We start from the raw sequence: 26,364 nt of genomic DNA, 5'->3' as shown, positions 1-26,364 counted from the left end.
CTATGTCATTATAATGTTACAAACATTTTAATGACTATGTAATAGGGTAAAAATATTTACCTTATCCCCTATCATTTGGACATGTACATTGCTTTCATTATTTGTTTGATATTGTATATCATGTTGCAATGAATGAATATGTACATTTGGTTTGAATTACTACCTCAGGAAGAATCCTACAAGTGGGATTATTGAGTAGTTAATTTCTTCTTTTCCTTGAGAGTAATACTAACACATGCATGCTAATATCTCAAGTCAAAAGTACCAAAAAAAATACTGAAAGCATAAAAGGCAAAGTTACAGACAAATCTAGAATAAAAGAATATTCTGCAATGCAACTGGTCTAGACTTTTCAAGAAATTGGTACCAAAGGCAGTGGGGGTGGGGAGAATCAAAGAGACAACACCAAGGGCAACATTAAATCCTTGTCTAATTTTTGTTGTATAAAAAGATACATTTGGGAGATAGTTGGATTTTTTATTACACTGATATTAAATGGTACTAGGGTATTTTTGAGGTGTGGTAATCTTATTGTGATAATATAAGAGATGGTTACTGATGTATATAGAAGTAAAATGTCATTATTCTTACATTTCACTTCCCAATGATTTAGAAAAAGTAACTATACACATTGATTTAGATAAATTTAAGATGGCTAAGCCTGTGATAAAATAGATAACCAACAAGTCCCTACTGTAAAAAAAAAATTGATAAATAAATTTTAAAAATAAAATACAAAAAGAAGGATGGCCAAATATTAATCAGCTCCAAGTGGTAGAGTGGTTATTGTCCTATCCTTTAAAGTTTTCTGTATGTTCGAAACTTTAAAGAGTTAGGAACAATGAATGAACAAGAAAAAATAAGTTAAAATCATCCTAAATTATACTACCATGTGATAAATTCCAAAATGCCTTTGTAGTTTATGATCTTTACTCCACTATTTGGAGATGTTGACACTCTAGCCAATGTGAGCAATAAATTCTACGTTTTTCCTGCAGACTCTTCCCACTCTGGCTTAGTGGCTAGGCCCTTTGAGAAAGTAACATACCGCTGGACAGTCCCTCCCCATGCTGGTCCCACTGTTCAGGATCCTGCCTGTCTCACCTGGACATACTTCTCTGCTGCAGATCCCATAAGGGATACCAATTCTGGTCTGGTGGGCCCCCTGCTGGTGTGCAAGGCTGGCACCTTGGGTACAGATGGCAAGCAGGTATTGTCAAGGTTTCTGGCTGGAAAGCCTGCTGGGAAGATGATAAGGCTGAGTTGTTAAATAGAAGTTATGCATGGATCTGGGTTCTAAAAATAAGAGCATAAAATTAACCAAGTTATTGAATTGGAAATTAATAGTTGGTGACCTCATGCTATTTTTTTTTTTTTTTTGGCCTCATCTCTTTGTCTAAACTTTATTTTTTTCCTTTTCTTCTTCTTTTTACTTTTTTTTTTAAATTGGAGGATAACTGCTTTACAATGTTGTGTTGGTTTCTGCCGTACAACTACACAGATCAGTCATGACCTCATGCTATTTTGCATGCTATTCTGTTCACAAACACACATCTTCCTTAGTGTCTATTCCTTTCAATTTTATATTCTCCCAATATCTCTTCATTTTTTTAAATCTCAGTGGCCCTTAAAACTTGCTGCTGCTGCTGCTGCTAAGTCGCTTCGGTCATGTCCGACTCTGTGCGACCCCATAGACAGCAGCCCACCAGGCTCCCCCGTCCCTGGGATTCTCCAGGCAAGAACATTGGAGTGGGTTGCCATTTCCTTCTCCAATGCGTGAAAGTGAAAAGTGAAAGTGAAGTCGCTCAGTCGTGTCCGACTCCTCGCGACCCCATGGACTGCAGCCCACCAGGCTCCTCTGTCCATGGGATTTTCCAGGCAAGAGTACTGGAGTGGGGTGCCATCGCCTTCTCCATAAAACTTGCTCCTAATCCTCAAATCTTCCCTACTGTTTTCTTGTTTTCTTTTATATTCAGCCCACAATTGTTAGCTGTTTAACTTTGGGCAAATTACTTAACCTCTCTTTGCCTCAATTTTATCATCTATAGTAAAAGGTTAACAATGGAAGTAAATATCTTGGCTTTCTGTGAAGATTAATTAAAATAATCCATATAGAATGCTTAGTACAGTGTCTGATACCTAGTAAACACTCAGTAATAATAATATTACTAAAATTAATAATTGATAATAAAATATGTTAATAATTAGTATACTTATTTTTTATTTTATTTTCTAACTTATCCCCCCATAGAGTCTCTCACTGATCTCCTAGCCATTTTTCCACATTCCTACTCCTAGTTGATTCCAGGCACTCTTCTATCATACTCTGTACCTCTTCATCATAATCTTTTACTTCTTCCCTGCCCCTTTTGTTGCATTCCTCCCCTCCAGTCTTATAACTTTATTCTAACCATCTTTACCTACACACAATTTGCAGTTACTTGAGGAAAAACTTCTTAGCAACAACTACAGCTCTAGGCAGGAGATATGGATTTGGCTCTGTTTGGAAAGGAAATGGGAAATAATCAAGGATCACTGGGATCTGAAGCTGCACAGTTCACAACTGTTAAAACTGTTGTTATTCTCCTTTGTTTTCTTCCACTGGGACTACAGAAAGGGGTGGATAAAGAATTCTTTCTCCTTTTCACTGTGTTGGATGAGAACAAGAGCTGGTACAGCAATGCCAATCAAGCAGCTGCTATGTTGGATTCCCGACTGCTCTCAGAGGATGCCAAGGGTTTTCAAGACTCTAATCGGATGCATGGTATGGGGAGTGCTTTTACCCTAAGCTATAGCTGAGAGGTTATGAGTAAAATCTAACCTAGACTTAATCATGATCCATCCCCGAAAACATTGATTCTATTGGTCAACTCTGCTAAGAGACAAGCTAAATTGAGGGATTAAACCTAAGACAACACATCTTATCCTTAACACCTTCCTGTGCTTTGTTCTGTGTTATGCAGTGTGGGAGACACTGGAAAAAAAGTACTATGAAATGAGGATTGCATACAAAGGGCCCACTAGGAAAATGAGGAGAGTAACCTGGGATGATACCTTTCCAGTCTTACCTCCTCTTTTATCACCCACTATCCTTGCTTCCCAACTTCCTACTACAGCCAAATGGAGATATTTTCTCTATGTAGACATGTGTGTGTAGCATGCTCAGTCGCTCAGCCATGTCCAACTCTTTGCAATCCCATGGACTACTGTAGTCTACCAGGCTCCTCTGTCCATGGAATTTTCCAGGCAAGAATACTGGAGTGGGTTGCCATTTCCTGCTCCTGGGGATCTTCCTGACCCAGGGATTGAACCTATGTCTTCTGAATCTTCTGCCTTGGCAGGCGGATTCTATACAGACATACCCCTTGTACTTTTCTGAGCTCAAGCTTTTGTAATGTTTTGTACTCCACTTGAAAAGCCCCTCTTTACATATTTGCTTTTATCCTAAGGAAATTCTGCCCATTCTCTAAAACTCTACTCATAAATAACCTCTTCCATGTAACCATTTCTTATCACCCGATCCCAGGATAATGACACCCTTTTGTGAACTACTGTTGTATTTTTATCAGATTTTTAAATTGCAAGTTCCATACAATCCTCAATATTGTAGTTGTTTGCTACATGGCTTTTGACTTCTGCTAGACTGTAGTTTCCTTAAAGGTGAGTATTATTTGTTGTTTATCTGTTTACACTTTACATGGTCTAATATATAGTAAATAGTTATTGAACTGATGAACTACTAAATTAATGAGTAGGTGAAGGGATCAGTGAGTGAAATGATACGGAGAAATGGTCCAAGTTTGCAAGGAGCTCTCAGCATTTTGCAATTAAATGAGACTAATAATACCCATTAAACAATTATAGAACATGTAAGGCAGACTATGATTAAGTGCTAAATTGTGTGGAACAGCTTTTAAATGACATAAAGTTCAGAAGAGGAGAACATTGATGAAGAAAAATCCAGTTAAAGAATTCTTGGAAGAAGGAAGTGCTTGACTAAGCCTTGAAGTTTGAATCAAACTTTGCAATCAAACACTGTAGTAAAGGAAGCATAATCAAGAGGTTAATGATATTTCCATCAGCATCCCATGGAATTATCAAATAAAGTTACTCATTAAAGCTGGTCTCAGTGGGTGTAAGGACATTGAAAAGGGATCAGCTTCAAGCAGGTCTCCCTGTATTTTTGAGGGGAGTGTGCAGGGTGAGATGTGGTCAAAAATGAGTATGTTGTCTTTTGGCTCTATCTCTTGGTTCTCATTACCAGTCAGTTACATCAGTTGGAAAAAATAATACAGTATATGAACCAAATTTATTCCAGATTGAATTTATTGGGCACCTGGTAAGTATTAGGCAACATCCTAGGTTCTTAGATACAGAAAAAATGATGTGCTTCCTGCTAAGTCAATCTAGTGTAGAAGATAAATGTAAGTAAATTATAGGACTCTATGGTAAGTGACATTTCAGAATTTTGTGGGAAGAAAATATCAAGGAAGCCAGAAAGAGTGTAATAACTCTGCTTCACAGGGTAGGTGATATTTGAGCTAGTGTATAATGTATGTGTAGTAGTTTGTTGTAGTAAAAGACAGTGGGGGGAATTTATTATCAGCAGAGGGAACAACATGTGAAAAGCCAACATGTATTTTCTAAGTGCCTACCATGTTTAAGGTCTTGTGGTGTGTGTTAGTTGTTCAGTCTTGTCTGACTCTTTGCAATCCCATACACCATAACCCACCAAGCCTCTCTGTCCATGAAATTCTCCAGGCAAGAATACTGGAGTGGGTTTCCTTCTCCAGGGGATCTTCCCAACCCAGGGATCAACCTCAGGTCTCCCACATTGCAGGCAGGCTTTTTACCATCTGAGCCACATGCACAGGCAAATAGAGCTCACAGGATAACGGTGTGTATGTGTATATGGAAGAGAATGTGGGGATAGATTATAGGTAGAAGTACAGGGAGGAAGATTCTGTAGGATTCAGGCCAGAGATGATGAAAGCCAGAATCAGGGCAATGGGAGTGAAAATGAAGAGGATGATATAGATTGAAAGCTGAAGAAGGAATGTTGGAGAACACTAACACTTTATAGGAGCATGGAGAATGAGAATAAGATGGAAGAGAAACAATCAGAAAAGCTATAAGAGAACCAGGGAAGTATGGTGCTACAGAACCAAGGGAGGGGAGTTTTAAGAAAGTGTGAATAGGAGAGATTGATACTTTTTTGTTATGTGAAGGGGTTTTGGGAGTGGAGAATAGTTCAGTTTTGCCAGAATGTGAAATATGGTGGAGGAGGGTCAGGATGTAAAACCAGAAAGGTCATTCGAGCCCTCATCCCAACGAGACAGAGCATCATAAGTAGAATTAATGTGGCTTAGAGAACAAGGTAGAGGAGTTGAGAATGACTCAGAAATTTCAAGTTGTGGGAAACCTTAGTACAGTGCTGATGCCACACTGCTGGCTGGTGTCTGAGTAATCTGTTCTCATCTTCCCATTTTGTCTTGTGTTTCTGTTTTCCAGCCATTAATGGGTTTCTGTTCTCTAATCTGCCCAAGCTGGACATGTGCAAGGGTGACACAGTGGCCTGGCACCTGCTTGGCCTGGGCACAGAGACTGATGTGCACGGGGTCACATTCCAGGGCAACACTGTGCAGCTTCAGGGCATGAGGAAGAGTGCAGCCACGCTCTTTCCTCACACCTTTGTTATGGCCATCATGCAGCCTGACAACCCTGGTAAGTGCCTTAGCAGCTGGCCCTAGGCTGAGAAAAATTTTTGAGCATTGGGCCAGATGAGGTGTGGAGCTGTTGAACAGCAAAGAAAAGTCATATTGAGGTACTTGAGAACTTTTCAAAATTGTTGTCTCCTTTTCTCAATGTGTACTCATGTTTTGGTTATTTGGATTCTCTTCTCAGCTGCAGGCAGAATAAAGAGCTGAGGAAGTTCTTTTCTGGAATGACAAGAGGAAAATAGAGATGCTGCCCAGTATTAGGGCAATTCTTGCATAGGCAGAGAATGGACTTGGCCACGTAGCCCCATGGCCATGTAGAGATTCTATAGATATAAGCCCTGCATTGAAGAAAAGATCAATGAAATATACCTATAAGTGCTTCCAACTCTGATATTCTGTGAAGATTTTTGCAACCTTCTGGTAGGAGCAGGGTGGCATGTGCTGTAACAGTTTTAGCCTAGGAATCAGAACACAGGAACTTCTAGTCCAGGGTCTTTCATTAACTTGCTGTCTTACAATTTGTCTAGTCACTTCCCCTCTCTGTGGCTAGATTTCTTTCTTCTTTTCTTTTTTGTTCATTTCTCCTCCTCTCTCCCTCTCTTTCGTTCTTCTCTCTCTTTCTCCATCCCTCCTTCATTCCCCCTCCTCCTCCCTCTCCTTATCTTTCTTTCATAATTAAATTTGACTATAATGTTTTTTCAGATTCCATCTTTGTGTGACATTTCCTAACTTGGCAGAACGTTTTCTCTGCAGTTGCTAGGATGTATTCTTTTTTCCAGGCAATAGGTGACAGTAGTGTTTGTAAGAAATATCTGTCAGTTCCGTGCAGTTCTCACTAAACTTTTAGTTCTATAAATTCCATTCATATTTGAGGAAAAATCCTTAAACAAAACAAGTTTCCTTGACAACTTAATGATTTCATCCTGGCATTGGATTTGACACACACTTGACATGAAGCAGGCCTCCACAGACTTCTTGGGTCCTCATTTCTGCCCATCTACCTAGGATACTTTGGTCAAGGAGAGTTGATGTCAGCAAATTAGAAACAGCAATTAATGGGGCTGAAAGGACCAACAGATGAATGCTTGTAGTGAGCGCTGGGGTGGGGGAAGTTCTGAAAAAAAAAAAAAAGACTCTTCTCTCTAGCTATGGTCCGAAAGCCAAACCCTAGGTTTAATCTCTTTCATACAAAATTAACCAGGCTCCCCTGTAAGATCTGCATGGCTCTCTAGGGTTCACAGTTATTAATATTTTGGCAGTGAATGGGTTTATAAGAAAAGCTTAAAAGGTTACTCTCAGTCAAAAAAACACAAAAAACCCTAACTTTTTATCTGCATTTTCCAGTCTTTCAAATTCTCCTCTTCCTGAAGAATTTTTGAGTCATAGAATATTGCAAGAGTCCCTCAGAGATAATCTTATTTCACTTATTTTACTAATGGGAGGAAGAGACAGAAATCTGGAGAGGGAAAATGATTTTCTCAGGTTAGGGATGTCAGCTCTATTTTTTTCTCCCCTTTGGTCCCATCTCCATCAACCCCTGTTAATTCTTACTCCTAGATAATCTTTTATCTGAAGTCACCTACATTATACCTCTGGTAGGGGTTGATGTCTAATTAGGATTTAGAGAGACCATTGGAATAGCTCCCCAAAGATAGGACAAAAGTACCAAATTAATGAAAAGACCAGAACCAGAATCTGGCTTTGGAAGTCTAGAAAAAGAAGTTGCAATGAAGATTGGTCAATATGCATATGCAATCAAGCAGCTTTGCAGGTAACTTAAAAACATCACCATGGAGATTCAACATGTTGTTTGCTGGATGCTTACAATTATGTTTAACAAAAGAGAAGAACAAATTCCCAGAAAAAAATGCAGCAAAATATTAAGAGTGTGAGTGTTATAAGTTTCTTTGTGACTTTTTAAAATCTTCTTTTTGCTTTGCTTTAAATCCTAATAAAATTTTAATTTCAGATATCAACTACATTTAATGGAAATGACATTTTTACATTTAAAAATATCCTGAATAATACACCTCAGCTGTCCCAGAAGAACTACTGATACTAGAGTTTTGATAGCCAGAGAAAGTGGCAGGTAAAGAGGCTAGAGCTTGTAATGTGCTCTTTTCCACCAACTTCATGTTAGATTTCTCAGCATCAAAAAGAATATTTATTACTGCTCTGATGCTTCAGAGTTTCTTTTCTCTTTCACCATTAGAACTCACTGTTTATTCATTTATCTCCCCTCCACACCCTCTTTTCTTTCCCCATTACTTTTCCTCTCTTCTCTCATTTTCCTATTCCTCTTTCATCCTTTCTTTGTTTTGTTTCTCTCTCCCTTTTTATATATCTTCTTTTCCCCTCTTTCCTTCATTCCTATCCTTTTTAAATCTATTTTCTCCTATCTTGCCTTTTATCTTTCCTTCTTTTCATTTTCTCCTTGCATTAGTTTTGTCTTTCTGCCTATTCTTCTTTTCCCTCTCTTCTCTCTTTTTTCACTGTTTTTTTTTCTTCCTGTGAGTTTTTCCTAGCCTTTTTTTTACTTCCTTTCTTTTTGCTTTTAATCTTATTTTAATCTTCTTTTCTCTATTTATTTTTTCCATTCCTCTTATTTTCTTTGCTTCTTTTTCCTTTTCCTTTAATATGTATCTTTTCTTTTGTCTCTTGTCTTCATGTTTTTTTCTTTTTTCTTCCTCTTGTTTTATTTTACCTTTTTTTCTTTTTTTTTACAGGTAGATTTCCCCCAGACATAGTAAACATGTGTTTCCTTACACTTGTTGGTCTAGATGCTAGGGATGTGAGAATGAATGAGGTAGTTCACAGTTAGTGTGGAAAGGAGATAGGTATGTAAACAGTATTCACAATTTTATGACAATGCTATCAGACAAGGGCTATAGTAACACACAGGAAACTAGAACAAATTCTGCTTGATTTGTGGAGTGAAGCTTTCCTAGAAAAGTAGACATTCAAATTGAACTTTCAAAGACTAGTGAACTCTTACCAGGCAAAGAAAGAGGGTGGATGGTGAAGAGGGTATTATAGGCAGTAGGAACCACTTAAGAGTGACTTGAGAGCATCATCTGCCTAGAGAAGGTTACATAGATTGATTTTATTCATGGTTTTCAACTAAAGTGGTTTGCTGGTATTTGGAAATATGTGGACTACTTTTAGCTGTCACAATGACAGGAGTTATAAGGGTATGATACTGTTGTTTATAGAGTGGGAGTCAGAGATTCTAAAGCTTTCTTCAATATGTAGGACAGCCTTAAACAATGAAGAATAATCACATACAAAATGCTAATAGCAGCCTTGTTGAGAAACACCAAGAAATAAAATTGAAGAAATGATAGCAGGAGGCCCTTGTAAGAAGTGGTAAGAACCTGACAATGGGTGGGAGCAACAGAGATAGAGAGAAGGGGCAGTGTTAAGAGATATTTGAGAGAAAAATGACAAGACTTTGCTAATGGGCTGAGCAAGAAGAAAGGATGTCTGAGGTTTTTAGCTTGTGTGCTAGATGGATGGTAGTGTCATTAATCATATAAGCAAACACAGAAACAAGGAAAAGGTACTAAATTTTAGATAGAAAGTATTCATTGGGAGCATATTGAATTTTAAGTTTCTGGTGAAGTGCAGGTGGTGTGGATTTTACAGTAGGTAGCTGTGGGTAATAATGTAAACATTAGAGGAGAAGTCCAGGCTAGAGAGAGATTTGAGTGTTTTCATGTTGGTGTCCTTTAGCATGTTATAAGAAATAAAAGTTATAGAAAGTTATAGGAAATAAAACTTAAGGCAGAAATCAACATTTAAGTGGTAGAAGGGAAAAGATAAGCAAGAATAAGGAGACAGCAGAAATATTGGTCACAGAGGTAGGAGAAGACTCAGATGCAAAGTACCGAAAAGTATTTAAAAAGAAGCATCCTGGACAACAATGTCCATATGAGATGATGTGTTACTCTCAGGTCACATGATTCTTCCATAAAGTCTTCTATTTGTTTCTATTCCATCCAATGATTATCAGACTTTGTTGTTTGCACCAACCCCTGAGCTATGACTTTTAGACATTGTACACAGTGTGTCCAGTCATTCATTTGCACAGAAATTCATTCACTCAACACATATATATTGCACACTTTCCATGTGCTAAGTCTAGGGTAGGGGGGTGAAAAGATAGACATGATACTTACTTCCAGGGAAGATCTACAACAAACACACAAAAACACATATATAAAATGGTAAGACACTATCAGATCATGATATATGTCATGAAGGAAAGGAAAAACATTGATGTGATAAACTGATAGGGGCATTACTTTAGAGATGGTGTTTAGGGAAGGCCTCTTGGAGAATGTGACATTTAAGGCCTAAGTAATGGGGAGGAAGAAGCTATATGAAGATCCCTAAGCAGAATATGCTAAGCAAAGGACCCAGCAATTGTAAATGTCTCAAGATGGGAATAAGCATGTCTTGTTCAAGGGTTGGAAAGAAGGTCAGTATGGTTGGAGTATAATGAACAAGGAGAAGACTGACATCACATGAAATCATAGAGGTTGGCAAGAATCATACTATATAGAGCCTTGTAGACCATAGTCAGGAGCTTTAATTATATTCTGAGTATGAATGGAGCATTTAAAGCAAGAGAGTAATGTGCTCTGGATCATATTTGTTAAAGAGGACCCTGTATCCCTTTTGGAGAATGTTGAAGAGGGAAGGAGAAGTAGAAAAGGCAGTTGTGAGGCTGCTGAAGTTTTTCAGGTGAGAGATGATACTGGGTTTGACTAGAGAAGTGACAGAGTAGAAACAGAAAAATGACTGTAAAGGAAGTGATGACAGGATTTATTGATGGAACAGATTTGATGGATAAAAGAAATAGAAGAGTCAGAAAGTAGATATGGAAAAAATATTTTTCCATGAAGTTTATAAACTAGTGGAAAGGATTGTTTTTTATTTTTTATTTATTTCTTTTTTAAATTATTATTATTATTATTATTTTTACTTTACAATATTGTATTGGTTTTGCCATACATCAACATGCATCCGCCACGGGTGTACACGTATTCCCCATCCAGAACCCCCCTCCCACCTCCCTCCCAGGATTGTTTTTTAAAGAGAGGAGCACTTAGTCCTTAACCATGTGATCTAGATGAGAAGTGTTTTAGAAGTAGAAAAGCAAAAATGTAGAGCACAATGTGGGCCTGAATAGTCAGGAAGGACTTTCTGGAAGAGATGAAATATGAATTGGGTCTTAGAGAATGAGTGAACTCGTAAAAATATTTATGAGGAAGGGGAGGTCTATTCCAGAAAAGTAATAATGAGTGAAAATTTCAAGATAGGAATGAGATATGTGAGAGGGGCAATCAGGGGCAAATTTAGTTAGAGCCCTGGTTGAATTTGGGGCAGAGTGGGAAGTGGGATTGCATCCATAGTTTGGAACTAGCTCATCAGTTCAGTTCAGTTCAGTTGCACAGTCGTGTCCAACTCTTTGCGACCCCATGAATCGCAGCACGCCAGGCCTCCCTGTCATCACCAACTCCCGGAGTTCACTCAAACTCATGTCCATCGAGTCTGTGATGCCATCCAGCCATCTCATCCTCTGTCGTCCCCTTTTCTTCCTGCCCCCAATCCCTCCCAGCATCAGAGTCTTTTCCAATGAGTCAACTCTTTGCATGAGGTGGCCAAAGTACTGGAGTTTCAGCTTTATCATCATTCCTTCCAAAAAACACCCAGGGCTGATCTCCTTTAGAATGGACTGGTTGGATCTCCTTGCAGTCCAAAGCACTCTCAAGAGTCTTCTCCAACACCACAGTTCAAAAGCATCAATTCTTCAGCACTCAGCTTTCTTCACAGTCCAAATCTCGCATCCATACATGATCACCAGAAAAACCATAGCCTTGACTAAATGGACCTTTGTTGGCAAATAATGTCTCTGCTTTTGAATGTGCTATCTAGGTTGGTCATAACTTTTCTTCCAAGGAGTAAGCGTCTTTTAATTTCATTGCTGCAGTCACCATCTGCAGTGATTTTGGAGCCCAAAAAGATAAAGTCTGACACTGTTTCCCCATCTATTTCCCAGCTAGCTCATAGAAGCCTTTAAAAGCTAGGAAGATTTTATAGCGGTGGTATAGGCAGTCATCAGTAAAATAAGGAATACTGGGGAAATAATGTAAGAAAGTTAGCTTCTCCTGATCAATAGTCTATGAACCTTTGTGTCCTTGACATAGAAACCTGGATCTTGAGATCAGATACAGGCAGTTCTACAATTCAGATATTTATGGCTGATATCCAAACATTTGATTGTGTTAATGTATGGCAAAACCAATACAATATTGTAAAGTAATTAGCCTCCAATTAAGAAAAAAAAAAAAAACTTGGGGAAGCCCATTTCAGAGTTCTCTGATGTAAGCATTCTTATGATCAAGAAGTTTGTTATATATATGCCCACCTTTATTTCTTTAAGACTTGGTAGGAAGCGGAGAAAATTGATCAATTCCTTTTTTCAAATAGTAATTATTCAGCTTTATTTACTTATAGTTTTACTTATTGAACATTTTACACTATACTATGCCAAGCAATATGTACATATTTTCTTGATTAATTTTAAAATAATCCCATTAAGTAAAATGCTCTCACTTTACCATGAGGAAACTGAAATACACAAAAGCTTAAAATTTTCCTGAAAGTTATATGCTTAATAAGTGTCAGATAAGATGATTGACTATCCCAGTTTTCCCATAACTGAGGCATTCCCAGAGATGTTGGACTTTCAGTCCTAAAACTAGAGAAGCCATTGGTAAACAGAGAGGAGTTTGTCATTCTAGTGGCAGGTTTAGTTAACCTCTGTGCTCATTATTCTCAATAAATTTAATAATATTTTACCTAATGCATATCAAAACCATATCTGAAGCTACCTACTCTCTGCTATATGACTAGAGAGAAGTAGAAACTCCCTCAGGCACTATACAGGGGTATTCTGAATTCAGATTTTGCTCTCTGTTCCCACCTCAGGGACATTTGAAATTTACTGCCAAGCAGGCAGCCATAGAGAAGCAGGGATGAGGGCAATCTATAATGTCTCCCTTTGTCCTGGACACCAAGCCAATCCTCATCAACGTTACCAAGCTGCAAGGATCTACTACATCATGGCAGAAGAGATGGAGTGGGACTATTGCCCAGACAGGAGCTGGGAACTAGAATGGCACAACCAGTCTGAGAAGGACAGGTAAGGTTTCAGAAAAGAAGAGATCATCCTTTCAGAGACTCTAGACCAGTTTACTGAAATGGAGGATATTCTGAGATGATGAGGCACTTATCTTCTGGTAAGTCGCTTCAGTCGTGTCCGACTCTGTGTGACCCCATAGACGGCAGACCACCAGGCTCCCCCATCCCTGGGATTCTCCAGGCAAGAACACTGGAGTGGGTCGCCATTTCCTTCTCCTAAACTCACCTAATAACATACCAACAAATCTAGAGCAGGGACTAAAACACAGGTAAGGTGGAACTCAGTGCTTCATCTATGTTGCTATACTCTAGAGCTGAAGTAAAGACCTTGCCCACGTCTTCATGCTCTAAGCCTTGGCCTCCTTTCCTCCTCTCCTCAGAAGCACATATATTGGGATTTAAATTTTATATGGAATTTACTTAGGGGACTGAATATCCCAAGCTCAAACGTCCCTTACCATAATGTTATTAAGATAGAGGGTAAAATGAATAGCAGAAAAAACCCCCAAAGAGTGACTTAAGTATGTCAGAATTTTATTTCTTGTTTACATACTAGTGCAAATATGAGCAGTTCAAGGCCAATAGGAACTAAAATGTCTATTCAAGTTGTAGTCATTCCCAGCTGTCAAGAAAGGGGAAGTAAATCCAGGGTAAGCAGCATTGTTTGTGAGGCAATGACTTGAAGTTGTATACATTACTTTCTCTCATACCCCATTATCCTGAACTTATTCATATGGCCATACCTAGCTGCAAGGAAGTCTGGGAAGTGTAATCCCTGGTTAGGCAGCAATGTGCTTAGATAAAACCTAGGTGACTTTATTACTAAAAAGGAAGGAGGGAAGAATGGAAACTATGGTACAGATTAGCAATGTCCGCTATTGTTTATTTTTGGTGTTCTCAGTACCCTTTGCCAATTATTTGTGTTGGTTGTTGAAGGTTGAAGCCTTCTTGCTAACTTGTTCTGCAACTTTGAAAAAATGAATGCCCTTTTCTGATTTCTGGTTTACTTGTCTTTAAAGTGATGTGGTATAATTGAAAGAACTTGACCAGATTTTAATCCAAGCCCTGGTTCCCCTTCTGGCTGACAGTATCAATGAAGATAAGTCCTGTCATCACTGAATCATAGGGTTCTACTTTTAGGATGTACATTCCTCATCAGTCTATTGGAAATGCCAAATGATACAATGAATAATATAGCTCTCTGTAAATAGGAAAATATCTCATAATGAGAAATCTGTAGGATTTCATTTTCTTCCTACCTACCAGCAACAGAAGCAGAAGCTGTTAGTATTCTCCTACCATCTGTACCTTGTCCTTTGTCAGACTAATTTCATCTAAAACATCATTAAGACTGGAGCTAACGTTCAGGGTTTGATTCTTATCATAGTGTTTTTACCATATAAATTTTACTATAAATCCCTAACTAGATGATGGCAAACAAAGTACTATAAATAAATACTGAAATCTACCATTTTTAACTGCAGATATGCAGCCAAGGTGGATAATCTCACATAAGAATAGGGCTCTCCTAATATCTGTGCCATGAAGTTGGGTCTGACTTAGCTTTCCCATATCTGAAAATGAGAGGTTAAAGGCCAGGTGCTCATACTACTCTTTGGATTCCTCTAGTTATGGTCACATCTTTCTGAGCAACAAAGATGGACTCCTGGGTTCAAGATACAAGAAAGCTGTATTCAGAGAGTATACTGATGGCACATTCAGGGTCCAACGGCCAAGGACTGGATCAGAGGAACACTTGGGAATCTTAGGTAAGGGAATTCCACTTTCCTTCTAGTATCTAGAAGCCTGTGATGATCCTGGGGAGGCTGTGTCATATCAGGAAGCCCTCACCATTCCTCATTATCAATTTTCCTTATGACATACTGGAAATGTGGTCATATTTTATAAATCACCCATGAAAATAAGCAATCAAATGGAGTTAATTCATGAATTCTGCAGCAATCTGAACCAGGTATTTCCAGGCCTCTATATCTTGGGATCTATAATAGTGATACAATTTTTAAATGTTAAAGGCAAGAGAACTTAAGAGTATCAAAAAGTGGGGGAAATGGTACAGGGAACCAGTATTACCCTTACACCCTTGCAATTATTGCTTCAGTTTCATCACTTTTATAGGAGCCAATGAGCTTCCTCATTCTTATCATCATACAGAAGATACCCACTGGTCCTTGAAGGGAATCTTCTCTCATTCCTTACCAACAATGATTCCACAGAATTCTGATTATCTAGAACCTTGAGCTATTATACAAAGAGAGATGGGAGGTGGGAATAATTGAAGGCATAATCTTGTTGAAGTACCCTCATCGTGTGGGTAACAGTATCAGTTCAAGGGCTTCTGAATTTAAAAAATGGAGCCAGTTATGACTTTCAGTCTTGGGACCCTTTCACAGGGCAAACCCTTAATTCTAGGTGGCTCCTGTGTATATCCCTTTCTTTAATTTCTTTAATGCCCTTGTTTCACTATTCCACTAATGAGAAATTTTTTCTTCTTTTGCATTTACTAGGTCCACTTATCAGAGGAGAGGTTGGTGATATTCTAACTGTGGTGTTCAAGAACAATGCCAGCCGCCCCTACTCTGTGCATGCCCATGGAGTGCTAGAATCCAGCACTGGTTGGCCACTGGCTGCTGAGCCTGGTAAGTGGGAACATTTAGTGAAGGGACATAGGAGGTGAAGCATCTCTGTTTCAGCCTCTGGCTTGTTCCATTTTTAAAAGTGTATTCTTAGCAAACAGAAACAGGAATATTTACCAGAACTAAGCCATAGTCTGAATTTGTCTCTATAAAATATTCATTCTTTCAATCTCAGAACAAACTGCCTACTTTAGGTCTTTTGCTTCATCAAAGACATACTCAACACTTGTTACACATGGAGCCTTATACTATCCTTAACCCTGAATACGGACTGAGCTTCTAGTCTCTCTAGATCTAGCTATATGTAATCTGAGCTCTTAATCATGACTAGAGAGTGGCTTGTCCCAGACCACAAACTGATCCTTAAGCCTAGTCATAGATAAAGTTCCTGTCCTCTTAGTACAGACTGAATCCTAACTGCAGTTACATATTAAAATTCTAATACTAAATGTAGAGTTACCATGATCTTGACCACATTATCTTCTATTCATTCATTCATTCTTACTTACTGGGGGCCTACTGGGTGAGGAACAATGTTAGAAGTTATTGAAGTTTTGGGGAATAATACTTGTTCATACTCTAAAAAACACTTGGGCTATTATTGTATAGAGATAAGTAAACTGCTAATTATAATGTAGTGTTTTAACTCTTAAATAGGGGCTTTAAAAAATGTGCCATGGAATTTTAGAATAAGATACCTAATCTAATGTTCGGATGGTCAAGGATGGTTTCCCAAAGTAGGTGATATGTTAGCTGAGATCTAAATCAGTAATTCTCAAACTTTAGCATGCATAAGAATCACCTGGAAGACTTGTTAAATCATGGATTTCTTGCAATAACTCCAGCACCTCTGATTCAGTAGGTCTGGGATAGGGTTCAAGAATGTTCTCACTCACAAAAGTGACCAAGTGATTCTGATGTTGCTGGATCAAGAACTACACTTTAAGAACCACTAATCTAAAGGATGAGAAATAAGTATACAGGTAAAGGGATAGTGTGGAACAAAAGCAGGGGAAAGGAAGCTCCAGTCGTGGGTAATGCAATATGTAAAGATTCAGGAGTAAAATAGATGAAATTTGAAGTTGAAGAAAGGGTTCCAAAAAGATAAAGTAAGTAGAATCAGTGGGATTTGATTAATGAATATGGAACATGAGAAGGAGAAGGATTCTTGAATGGTAACCACCTATTTGAAGGAAAATCCTGAAATGTTTCCCAATTTTTGGTCTGGACAACCAGGTACAAGGGCTATCATTCAACAATATAGAGACCGTATGCAGCAACTAATTTGGGATGGGAGAGAATGGGTAATGATGAGTTCACTTTTGAATTTCTTGAATTAGAGATGTCTATAAGACAGCTAAATAGAGATATCTAATAGACATAAAGATCTGAAGCTCAAAAGAAAGGTATTATCTGAGGGAATAAATGTGAAAAGCATCAACATTTAAGTAGTAATTGAAGACAAAGTAATAAACAGTCACCCTGGAAGAGTATATTCAATGGGACAGTAGGAATCCTAGAATAAAACACCAAGTAAAACAGATTTTAAGGGAGGTACTAATTGAAAAGTAAATGTGAGAAAAAGTGAGAAAAATGTTAGAACAAAAATCAGATAAGATGGTACCAAAGATGTTAAAAAGATCATTTCAAAGATGAAGAAGTTAATGGTTTTAGCTTCCTCAGAGAGGTTAAATAACATAATGGAATAAAGAATAATTTGGAGATCTGGGAGTGAAAACAGTGAGTGTAACTTAATTTTAAAACTTAAACAGAGCAATTTCAGGTGATAAGATGATGGTCTGTAGTTTAACCAAGGGCCACAGGAAAGTGGGGGCTTCCTAGGTGGTGCTATTGGTAAAGACCCACCTGCCAATGCAGGAGACTTAAGAGATGTGGGTTCAATCCCTGGGTTGGGAAGATCCCCTGGAGGAGGGCAAGACAACCCACTCCAGTATTCTTGCCTGGAGAATCCCACGGACAGAGGAGCCTGGTGGGCTACAGTTGATAGGATCGCAAAGAGTCGGACACAACTGAAGTGACCTGGCACACAAAGTAAAGTGGAGGTGAAGGTTACAGGAATTGAATCGCCAAAGGCACTAGAAGGCTAGCGTTTTAGATGAGCTATCCATATAGACTTTAAAGTCACTCAGAAGAGTGGTGGAGATTGAGGTGGAAAGGAAGATGGTGACCCAGGTACTAAAATAACCAATAAATGACTAATAAGAGAAAGGGGATACATTGGAAGCAAGGAAAACTTTTAAAAGTCTGTTGTAGTAGTACATACAAGTAATGACAATGACTTTATCAAAAGTTGTAGGAAATGAGGATTGAGAGAATTAGTTGGGTTTGAGGGATTTTAATGGATAGTCAGGGCTTCCCTGGTGGCTCAGTAGTAAAGAATCCTCTTGCAACACAGGAGACATTGGTTCAATCCCTGTGTCAGGAATATCCCCTGGAGAAGGAAATGGCACTCCAGTATTCTTGCCTGGGAAATCCTATGGACAAGGGAGACTAGGGACTACAGTCCATGGGGTTGCAAGAGTTGGGCACAACTTAGTGATTAAACCAGCACCACCAATAGATAATCAATAGGACATGATGATTGTACAGGTCTTAGGCAAGCAATAAGAGAGACAGTAGTGTTAAGGATAAGAAACTGATTCTTTGATTAAGCACCTAGATGGTGGTACCAATAAGGGAAAAAAAAAAAAAAAGAAGAAGTACGGGGTATTTTTTATTGGTTTATTTATTTAGAGGGGATAATATTATGTTTATTTTGTAATGTATTGAATATAAGTTACCTGTAAGACATCCTAGTGGAAAAGAGAATGCTTATAAAAATAGGAGGCTATACTCAACTTGAGTATGAGTCTGTAATTTGAAAGAAACATCTGAAAGAGATGAAGAGATTTAACAGTCATCAGTAACTACAATAAATGATAGTTGAAGTCATGATCATCTATGAGATTACCTAGCGAGATACTGCGGAGAAGGCAATGGCACCCCACTCCAGTACTCTTGCCTGGAAAATCCCATGGACAGAGGGGCCTAGTAGACTACAGTCCATGGGGTCACTAGGAGTCGGACACGACTGTGTAACTTTCAAGTAGACAACCTGAGTGACTTCACTTTCACTTTTCACTTTCATGCATTGGAGAAGGAAATGGCAAGCTACTCCAGTGTTCTTGCCTGGAGAATCCCAGGGATGGGGGAGCCTGGTGGGCTGCCGTCTTTGGGGTTGCACAGAGTCGAACACGACTGAAGCGACTTAGCAGCAGCAGCAGTGAGATACTGTGTAGAGTGACAATAACATTGAGCTGAAAATGGAACTTTGTAAAATACCATTATTTACTAGGGGGTGATTTACCTTAAATAATTTATAGATTTAAAGTATTTCTATTCAAAAGCACAATTTGACATTTTTGTACTTAAATGAAGTGATTGTATATAAAGTTCATTTGGAAGAATAAGGAACACCTGGACAAGAAGATCCAAGAAGTATTTTTTAAAAAATTAATGAGATGGATGGACCTAGGAAATATTATACATAGTGAAGTTAATCTTACTAAGACAAATACTATGTGATATCACTTATATTTGGAATCTAAAAAGTAATACAAATGAATCTATATACAAAGCAGAAACAAAGATTTAGAAAAAAAAAAATTATGGTTACCAAAAAGGGAGAGGAAAGGAGGAAGGGACAAATTAGGAATATGGAATTAAAAGATGAAAAATACGATCCATCAAATAGACAAACAATAAAGATAAAGATAAACTGTATAACACAGGGATTTATATTTAATATCTTTTGATAACCTATAGTGGAATATAATCAGAAAAAAAACCCTGTAATTACTATACTGTATACCTGAAATTAACACAATATTTGTAAATCAGGTATTCCTCAGTAAAAAAGATTAATGAGAGAAGACTAGCACAACTCAATATTACAAAGGTACAATAATTAAAGCAGCCTGGCACTGTTAAAACTAATTAATAGAACAAAAGAAAATTCCCTGAAACAGACCCAAAGTTCTATCTTTGTCAATAGCCATGGGGATACAACTATTGCACTACTAACCTACATTTCTTCTTTCTACCTCCCTCCTTAGGTCTCCTCTCAAGGGAGATGTTATTAATATGATTAATCAGAACCTAGGATATTTGTTGGACAATGTCTTACTAATGGGCAGGGTTATTGTTTCTTTCATCTCAACACTCTCTGTTGCGCTGCCTGCTTCCATGTGGTAAGCTGATCTGTGCCTGTGAATGAGTGAACTGGTTATATGAGTTAGGATAATGTCTGCACTGCACATTTAGCCATCTTAGTTTCAAGGGGCTAGAATGAGGAAGGTTTCTTTATTCCTTTAAGTCAAAGCTTTTAAACTCATCAATTATCAGAGCTCTGCAACAGGAGTTAGTGGACACTGGCTCAGCTATTAAAGAAGTGGTGCTTTGATTCTCATTTGGCCACAATTCTTTTTATTTTTCTTTGATAAAAAGCCTCAAGGAGAGGAGTAGTTAGTAAAAACCAGGTTTTCTTGTGCTACTGTATTAATATCATCACAAGAGCATTGGAACATTGCCTCTAATGCTGAGTATATTTAAAGTTTAATATTAGAAAAAGCTAGCATTTCAGTGGAAGAAAGGAAAACTTAATCAATACAGCCAACTCTTCAAACCCACAGATTCAAGCAACTACAAAAACATAGTTGACCTTTGAACAACTTGGATTTCAACTGAACAGGTCCACTTATATGCATATTTTTTTCAATAAACATGTACATACTGCACAATCTGTGGTCAGTTGAATCCACCAATGAGGAACCATGAATATGGAGGGCCAACCTCAAAGTTATAGGTGGTTTTTTGATTGTGTGAAGGTTGGCATCATTAACCCCTATGATTCTACTGTATTCAGAATAAATTCCAGAAAGTTCCCAAAAGCAAACCTTTAATTTGCCGTGGGCTAGGGGCTTCCCATGTGGTTCAGTGGTAACAATTACACCTGCTAAGTAAGAGGTGCAGGTTCAATCCCTGGGTGGGGAAGATTCCCTGGAGAAGAAAATGGCAACCCATTCAAGTATTCTTGCCTGAAAAGTCCCATGGACCAAGAAGCCTGGAGGGCTACAGTCCATGAGGTCATGGAGAGTCAGACACGATTTGGTGACTAAACAACAACAGAAACTATTTAAATAACATTTACACTGTATTAGATATTATAACTAATCTAGAGATGACAAAGTATATAAGAAGAGAGGATGTGCATAGTTTATGTACAAATACTGTACCATTTATATAAGAGACTTAAGCATGGATTTTGATATCTATGGGGGTTCCTGTAACCAATCCACCAAGGTTATCAAGGGAGGATTGTATATGGTTTTAGGACAAGTTGTTATTCCTTCAGAAATACAAAATTATATCTCTGTTTATTACCATATGCTAAAATAAATTATAAGTGGATTCAAGGTAAAATAGCTTAAAAATAAAAGAATTAAAAGAAAATATAAATAGAAGAAGAGCAGGAAGTAGGTCGTGTAGCATCTTATAAGTCATAAAGATTGTGAAGCCACTGGAAAATTTTAAGCAGAGAAGTAACATGATCTAACTTTCATTTTAACACAATCAATCTAATTGATGTGTTTTGAAAAGACTGAAAGTAGGCAAGGAAGGAATTATGGAGATAATCTAGGAAGCAATGCAGTAATTATGGTTAGAGATGAGATAATGGTTGCTTAGAAGAGATGAGCAGTGGTCATATTTAGGATGGATTTTTAAAATGGAGAAGCTCTATACAGTCAGCAAAAACAAGATCGGGAGCTGACTGTGGCTCAGATTATGAACTCCGATTCCCTTGTGGCTCAGCTGGTAAAGAATATGCCTGGAATGTGGGAGACCTGAGTTTGATTCCTGGTTTGGGAAGATCCTCTGGAGAAGGGAAAGGCTACCCACTACAGTATTCTGGCCTGGAGAATTCCATGCACTGTATAGTTCATGGGGTCACAAAGAGTTGGACATGACTGAGCGGCTTTCAATTTCATGTACTTATTAGGGCTTCCCTGGTGGCTCAGATGGTAAAACGTCTGCCTGCAATGAGGGAGACCCGGGTTCAATTCCTGGGTCGGGAAGATCCCCTGGAGAAGGAAATGGTAATCCACACCAGCACTCTTGCCTGGAAAATCCCATGGGCGGAAGAGCCTGATAGGCTACAGTCCATGGGGTCGCAAAGAGTCGGACACGATTGAGCAATTTCATTTTCATTGCCAAATTCAGACTGAAATTGAAGAAAGTAGGGAAAACCACTAGACCATTCAGGTATGACCTAAATCAAATCCCTTATGATTATTCAGTGGAAGTGAGAAATAGATTTTAAGGGACTAGATCTGATAGACAGAGTGCCTGATGAACTATGGAATGAGGTTCATGACATTGTACAGGAGACAGGGATCAAGACCATCCCCATGGAAAAGAAATGCAAAAAAGCAAAATGCCTGTCTGGGGAGGCCTTACAAATAGCTGTGAAAAGAAGAGAAGCAAAAAGCAAAGGAGAAAAGGAAAGATATAAGCATCTAAATGCAGAGTTCCAAAAAATAGCAAGAAGAGATAAGAAAGCCTTCCTTAGCGATGAATGCAAAGAAATAGAGGAAAACAACAGAATGGGAAAGACTAGAGATCTCTTCAAGAAAATTAGAGATACCAAGGGAACATTTCATGCAAAGATGTGTTTGATAAAGGACAGAAATGGTATGGACATAACAGAAGCAGAAGATATTAAGAGGTGGCAAGAATACACAGAAGAACTGTACAAAAAAGATCTTCATGACCAAGATAATCATGATGGTGTGATCACTCAGCTAGAGCCAGACATCCTGGAATGTGAAGTCAAGTGGGCCTTAGAAAACATCACTATGAACAAAGCTAGTGGAGGTGATGGAATTCCAGTTGAGCTATTTCAAATCCTGAAAGATGATGCTGTGAAAGTGTTGCACTCAATATGCCAGCAATTTGGAAAACTCAGCAGTGGCCACAGGACTGGAAAAGGTCAGTTTTCATTCCAATCCCAAAGAAAGGCAATGCCAAAAAATGCTCAAACTACCGCACAATTGCACTTATCTCACACGCTGGTAAAGTAATGCTCCAAATTCTCCAAGCCAGGCTTCAGCAATACACGAACTGTGAACTTCCAGATGTTCAAGCTGGTTTAGAAAAAGCAGAAGAACCAGAGACCAAATTGCCACCATCTGCTGGATCATGGAAAAAGCAAGACAGTTCCAGAAATTATCTACTTCTGCTTTATTGACTATGCCAAAGCCTTTGACCATGTGGATCACAATAAACTGTGGAAAATTCTGAAAGAGATGGGAATACCAGACCACCTGACCTGCCTCTTGAGAAACCTATATGCAGGTCAGGAAGCAACAGTTAGAACTGGACATGGAACAACAGAATGATTCCAAATAGGAAAAGGAGTACGTCAAGGCTGTATATCGTCACCCTGCTTATTTAACTTATATGCAGAGTACATCATGAGAAATGCTGGGCTGGAAGAATCACAAGCTGGAATCAAGATTGATAGGAGAAATATCAATAACCTCAGATATGCAGATGACACCACCCTTATGGTAGAAAGTGAAGAGGAACTAAAAAGACTCTTGATGAAAGTGGAGAGTGAAAAAGTTGACTTAAAGCTCAACATTCAGAAAACGAAGATCATGGCATCGGGTCCCATCACTTCATGGGAAATAGATGGCGAAACAGTGGAAACAGTGCCAGACTTTATTTTTGGGGGCTCCAAAATCACTGCAGATGGGGACTACAGCCATGAAATTAAAAGATGCTTATTCCTTGGAAGGAAAGTTATGACCAACCTAGATACATATTCAAAAGCAGAGACATTACTTTGCCAACAAAGGTCTGAGTGAAACAAAGTTTGAGTGAATTCCGGTAGTTGGTGATGGACAGGGAGGCCTGGCATGCTGCAATTCATGGGGTCGCAAAGAGTCGGACACGACTGAGTGACTGAACTGAACTGAATGAGATATTTTGATGGTCTCAGATGAGGAATGGGAGGGGAATGGAACAGAAAAACATGGTTCCAAGGTTTTTGATCTGGATCAATGGAAATAGTTGTTCGAAATAAAGTTTAAGATGTCTATGGACATCCAAGTGGAAATATCAAGTAGACACTTTGCTACACATGTAACCAGATTAGAGGAGAGGTGTGAACTAGAGAAAGGGTTTTAAATCATCAGTATGTAGATGATGATGTTTAAATATATATTCACAACATGCATGAGATCACTTAGTGTGTGAGTTAGATAATAAAGAGTGACCAAAATAATTAAATTGATCAATGTACAAAATGATGGCAACTCAGGCAAGCCCTATAGAGCGAAAGGAATAACAAGTGTTTTGATTCTGGATGTATTTTAAAGTACATGGATGGATTGGGGTTTCCAGATAGGTTTTTCTTTTTGATTTTTGGAAGTTTCTATCTTTTATCTACTAGTACCATGTCTGTGTTTGTATATTGCAGATATCCCTTCCCCATTTGTCATTCATCTGTTAATATTCTTCATGGTGTTGTTTGTTGAATAGAACAACATATATAATCAAATTCATCAAATTTTGGCTTCAAGATTTGTGCTTCTTAAGTCTTGTTTTTAAAGTCCTTCCAATCTCTATATTATCTTCTATTTATTATTTTGCCACATTTGGATATTTAATCATGGAAAAATCTACCATTCTATGTGCCATTAACTAAGGATCCATTTCATATTTTCTCCATATAGTGAGGAAGTTTTCTCAATATGCTTAATCTTTGCAACCCCGTGGATTGTAACCTGTCAGGCTCCTCTGTCCATGGGGATTCTCCATGCAAGAATACTGGAGCTGGTTGCCATGCCCTCCTCCCTGGGATCTTCCTAATCCAGGGATGGAACGCAGGTCTTCTGCATTACAGGCAGATTCTTTACTGCCTGACCCACCAGGAAGCTCAAGAATACAAGAATCTCTGTCTGCCCCTTCTCCAGGGGAACTTCCTGACCCAGGAATTGAACCAGGGTCTCCTGTATTGCAGGCAGATTCTTTACCAGCTGAACTACCCCGGAAGCCCACTTTTCTCAATGCCATATCCTAAACAATTCAGCTCTTCCTCCTTTGATTTGTTTTTTGGCCACCTTTAGTGTTTGCTTTCTGTAAATAAATAGATCCGATTCCAAGTTGTTTATTTTGTTGTATTTATATATTATTTTGTTAAGGGATCAGTATCATACTATTTTTATTATTATACATTTGATTTTTTAATTTTTCATTTTAAATTAATTAATTTATTTTAATTGGAGGCTAATTACTAGAGGATGAGATGGCTGGATGGCATCACCAACTCGATGGACGTGAGTTTGAGTGAACTCCGGGAGTTGGTGATGACAGGGAGGCCTGGCGTGCTGTGATTCATGGGGTCTCAAAGAGTTGGACACGACTGAGTGACTGAACTGAACTGAACTGAATTACTTAACAATACTGTGGTGGTTTTCTCCATACGTAGACATGAATCAGCTACGGGTGTACAGGTGACTCCCCCACCCTGTATGAATTTGAAATTTGTCTTACTATTTGGAGGATAAGCCTCCTTTGTTCAGGATTGAGTTAGGTATGTATCATTTTTTTATACAAATTTTATAGTGAGTTTATTAAATTGCTCAACAAAATGCATCTAGAATTTTGCTTCTCATTGCATTGAATTTAAAGATTATTTTAGAGATAATTGGTATTTTTATGTTATTCACTTATTGGAATGACTTTCCATTTATTCAGATAGTCTTATATGCCTTTTGTCTTGCTATGAAATTTTCACTATAAAGGTTTTACATATGATTGGATAAATTAATCTGTGGATATTTGATTCCTTTTGTTGTTAATTTTAAGTTATAATTGTAATTGATTATTAATAATGTAGGTAAATATTATTGATTTTTATAAGATAATATTTTATCAGGTGGCTTCTTGAATTTCCTTATTAATTCTGTAGTATGTTAATTGTGAAAAATGCTGGGAATTGTATCCTTCTACCCATTATTTCTTTCTTCACATGTGTGTTTGCCAGGAGCTATAATATTGTTGATAGCAGTGGTAACCCTTGTGGTTTTCCTAATCTCAAGGGGACCACAACTAATATTTCTCTTTTTGCTATGGATCATTTTTAGTTGTTGTTCAATCCCTTAGTGTCTGATTCCTTGCAGCCTCATGGACTGCAGCACGCCAGGCTTCTCTGTCCTTCACTATCTCCCAGAGTTTGCTCAAACTCATGTCCATTCAGTCAATGATGCCATCCAATAATCTCATCCTCTGTCATCCCCTTCTCTTTCTGCTCTCAATCGTTCTCAGCATCAAGGTATTTTCCAATGATTTGGCTCTTTGCATCATGTGGCCGAAGTATTGGAGCTTCAGCTTCAGCATCAGTCCTTCCAATGAATATTCAGGACTTATTTCCATTAGGGTTGACTGTTTTGATCTCCTTACTGTCCAAGGGATTGTCCAGAATCTTCTCCAGCACCACAGTTAGAAAGCATCAATTCTTCAGTGCTCGGTCTTCTTTATGATCCAACTCTAATATCCATACATGACTTGAAAAAACCATTCCTTTGACTATCTTGACCTTTGTTGGCAAAGTGATGTCTCTGTTTTTTAATATGCTGTGTAGGTTTGTCATAACTTTTCTTCTAAGGAGTTAGCATCTTTTAATTTCATGGATGCAGTCACTGTGTGCAGTTATT

At 38.2% G+C, this 26,364-nt stretch overlaps 1 protein-coding gene across 9 annotated transcripts in view; it reads left to right on the top strand.

Annotated features, from left to right (window-relative positions):
- HEPH (hephaestin) overlaps window positions 1–26,364 on the top strand; it is a 139,429-nt gene that overhangs the window by 21,874 nt on the left and 91,191 nt on the right. For 7 of the 9 annotated variants that reach the window (XM_015461727.2, XM_010822045.4, XM_005228270.5 and 4 more), the window contains 6 exons: window positions 999–1,210; window positions 2,614–2,764; window positions 5,512–5,724; window positions 12,717–12,930; window positions 14,559–14,698; window positions 15,455–15,586. In XM_015461727.2, the coding sequence (XP_015317213.1) occupies window positions 999–1,210; window positions 2,614–2,764; window positions 5,512–5,724; window positions 12,717–12,930; window positions 14,559–14,698; window positions 15,455–15,586 (1,062 nt within the window). The remainder of the gene's footprint in view (window positions 1–998; window positions 1,211–2,613; window positions 2,765–5,511; window positions 5,725–12,716; window positions 12,931–14,558; window positions 14,699–15,454; window positions 15,587–26,364) is intronic. The other 2 variants (XM_059883790.1, XM_010822043.4) reach the window with 1 other exon arrangement.

Source organism: Bos taurus, chromosome X (genome assembly GCF_002263795.3).
Source record: "Bos taurus isolate L1 Dominette 01449 registration number 42190680 breed Hereford chromosome X, ARS-UCD2.0, whole genome shotgun sequence".
Classification (NCBI taxonomy): domain Eukaryota; kingdom Metazoa; phylum Chordata; class Mammalia; order Artiodactyla; family Bovidae; genus Bos; species Bos taurus.
Note: the sequence above shows the minus strand (reverse complement) of the source record. Positions and strands in the feature narration are given on the sequence as shown.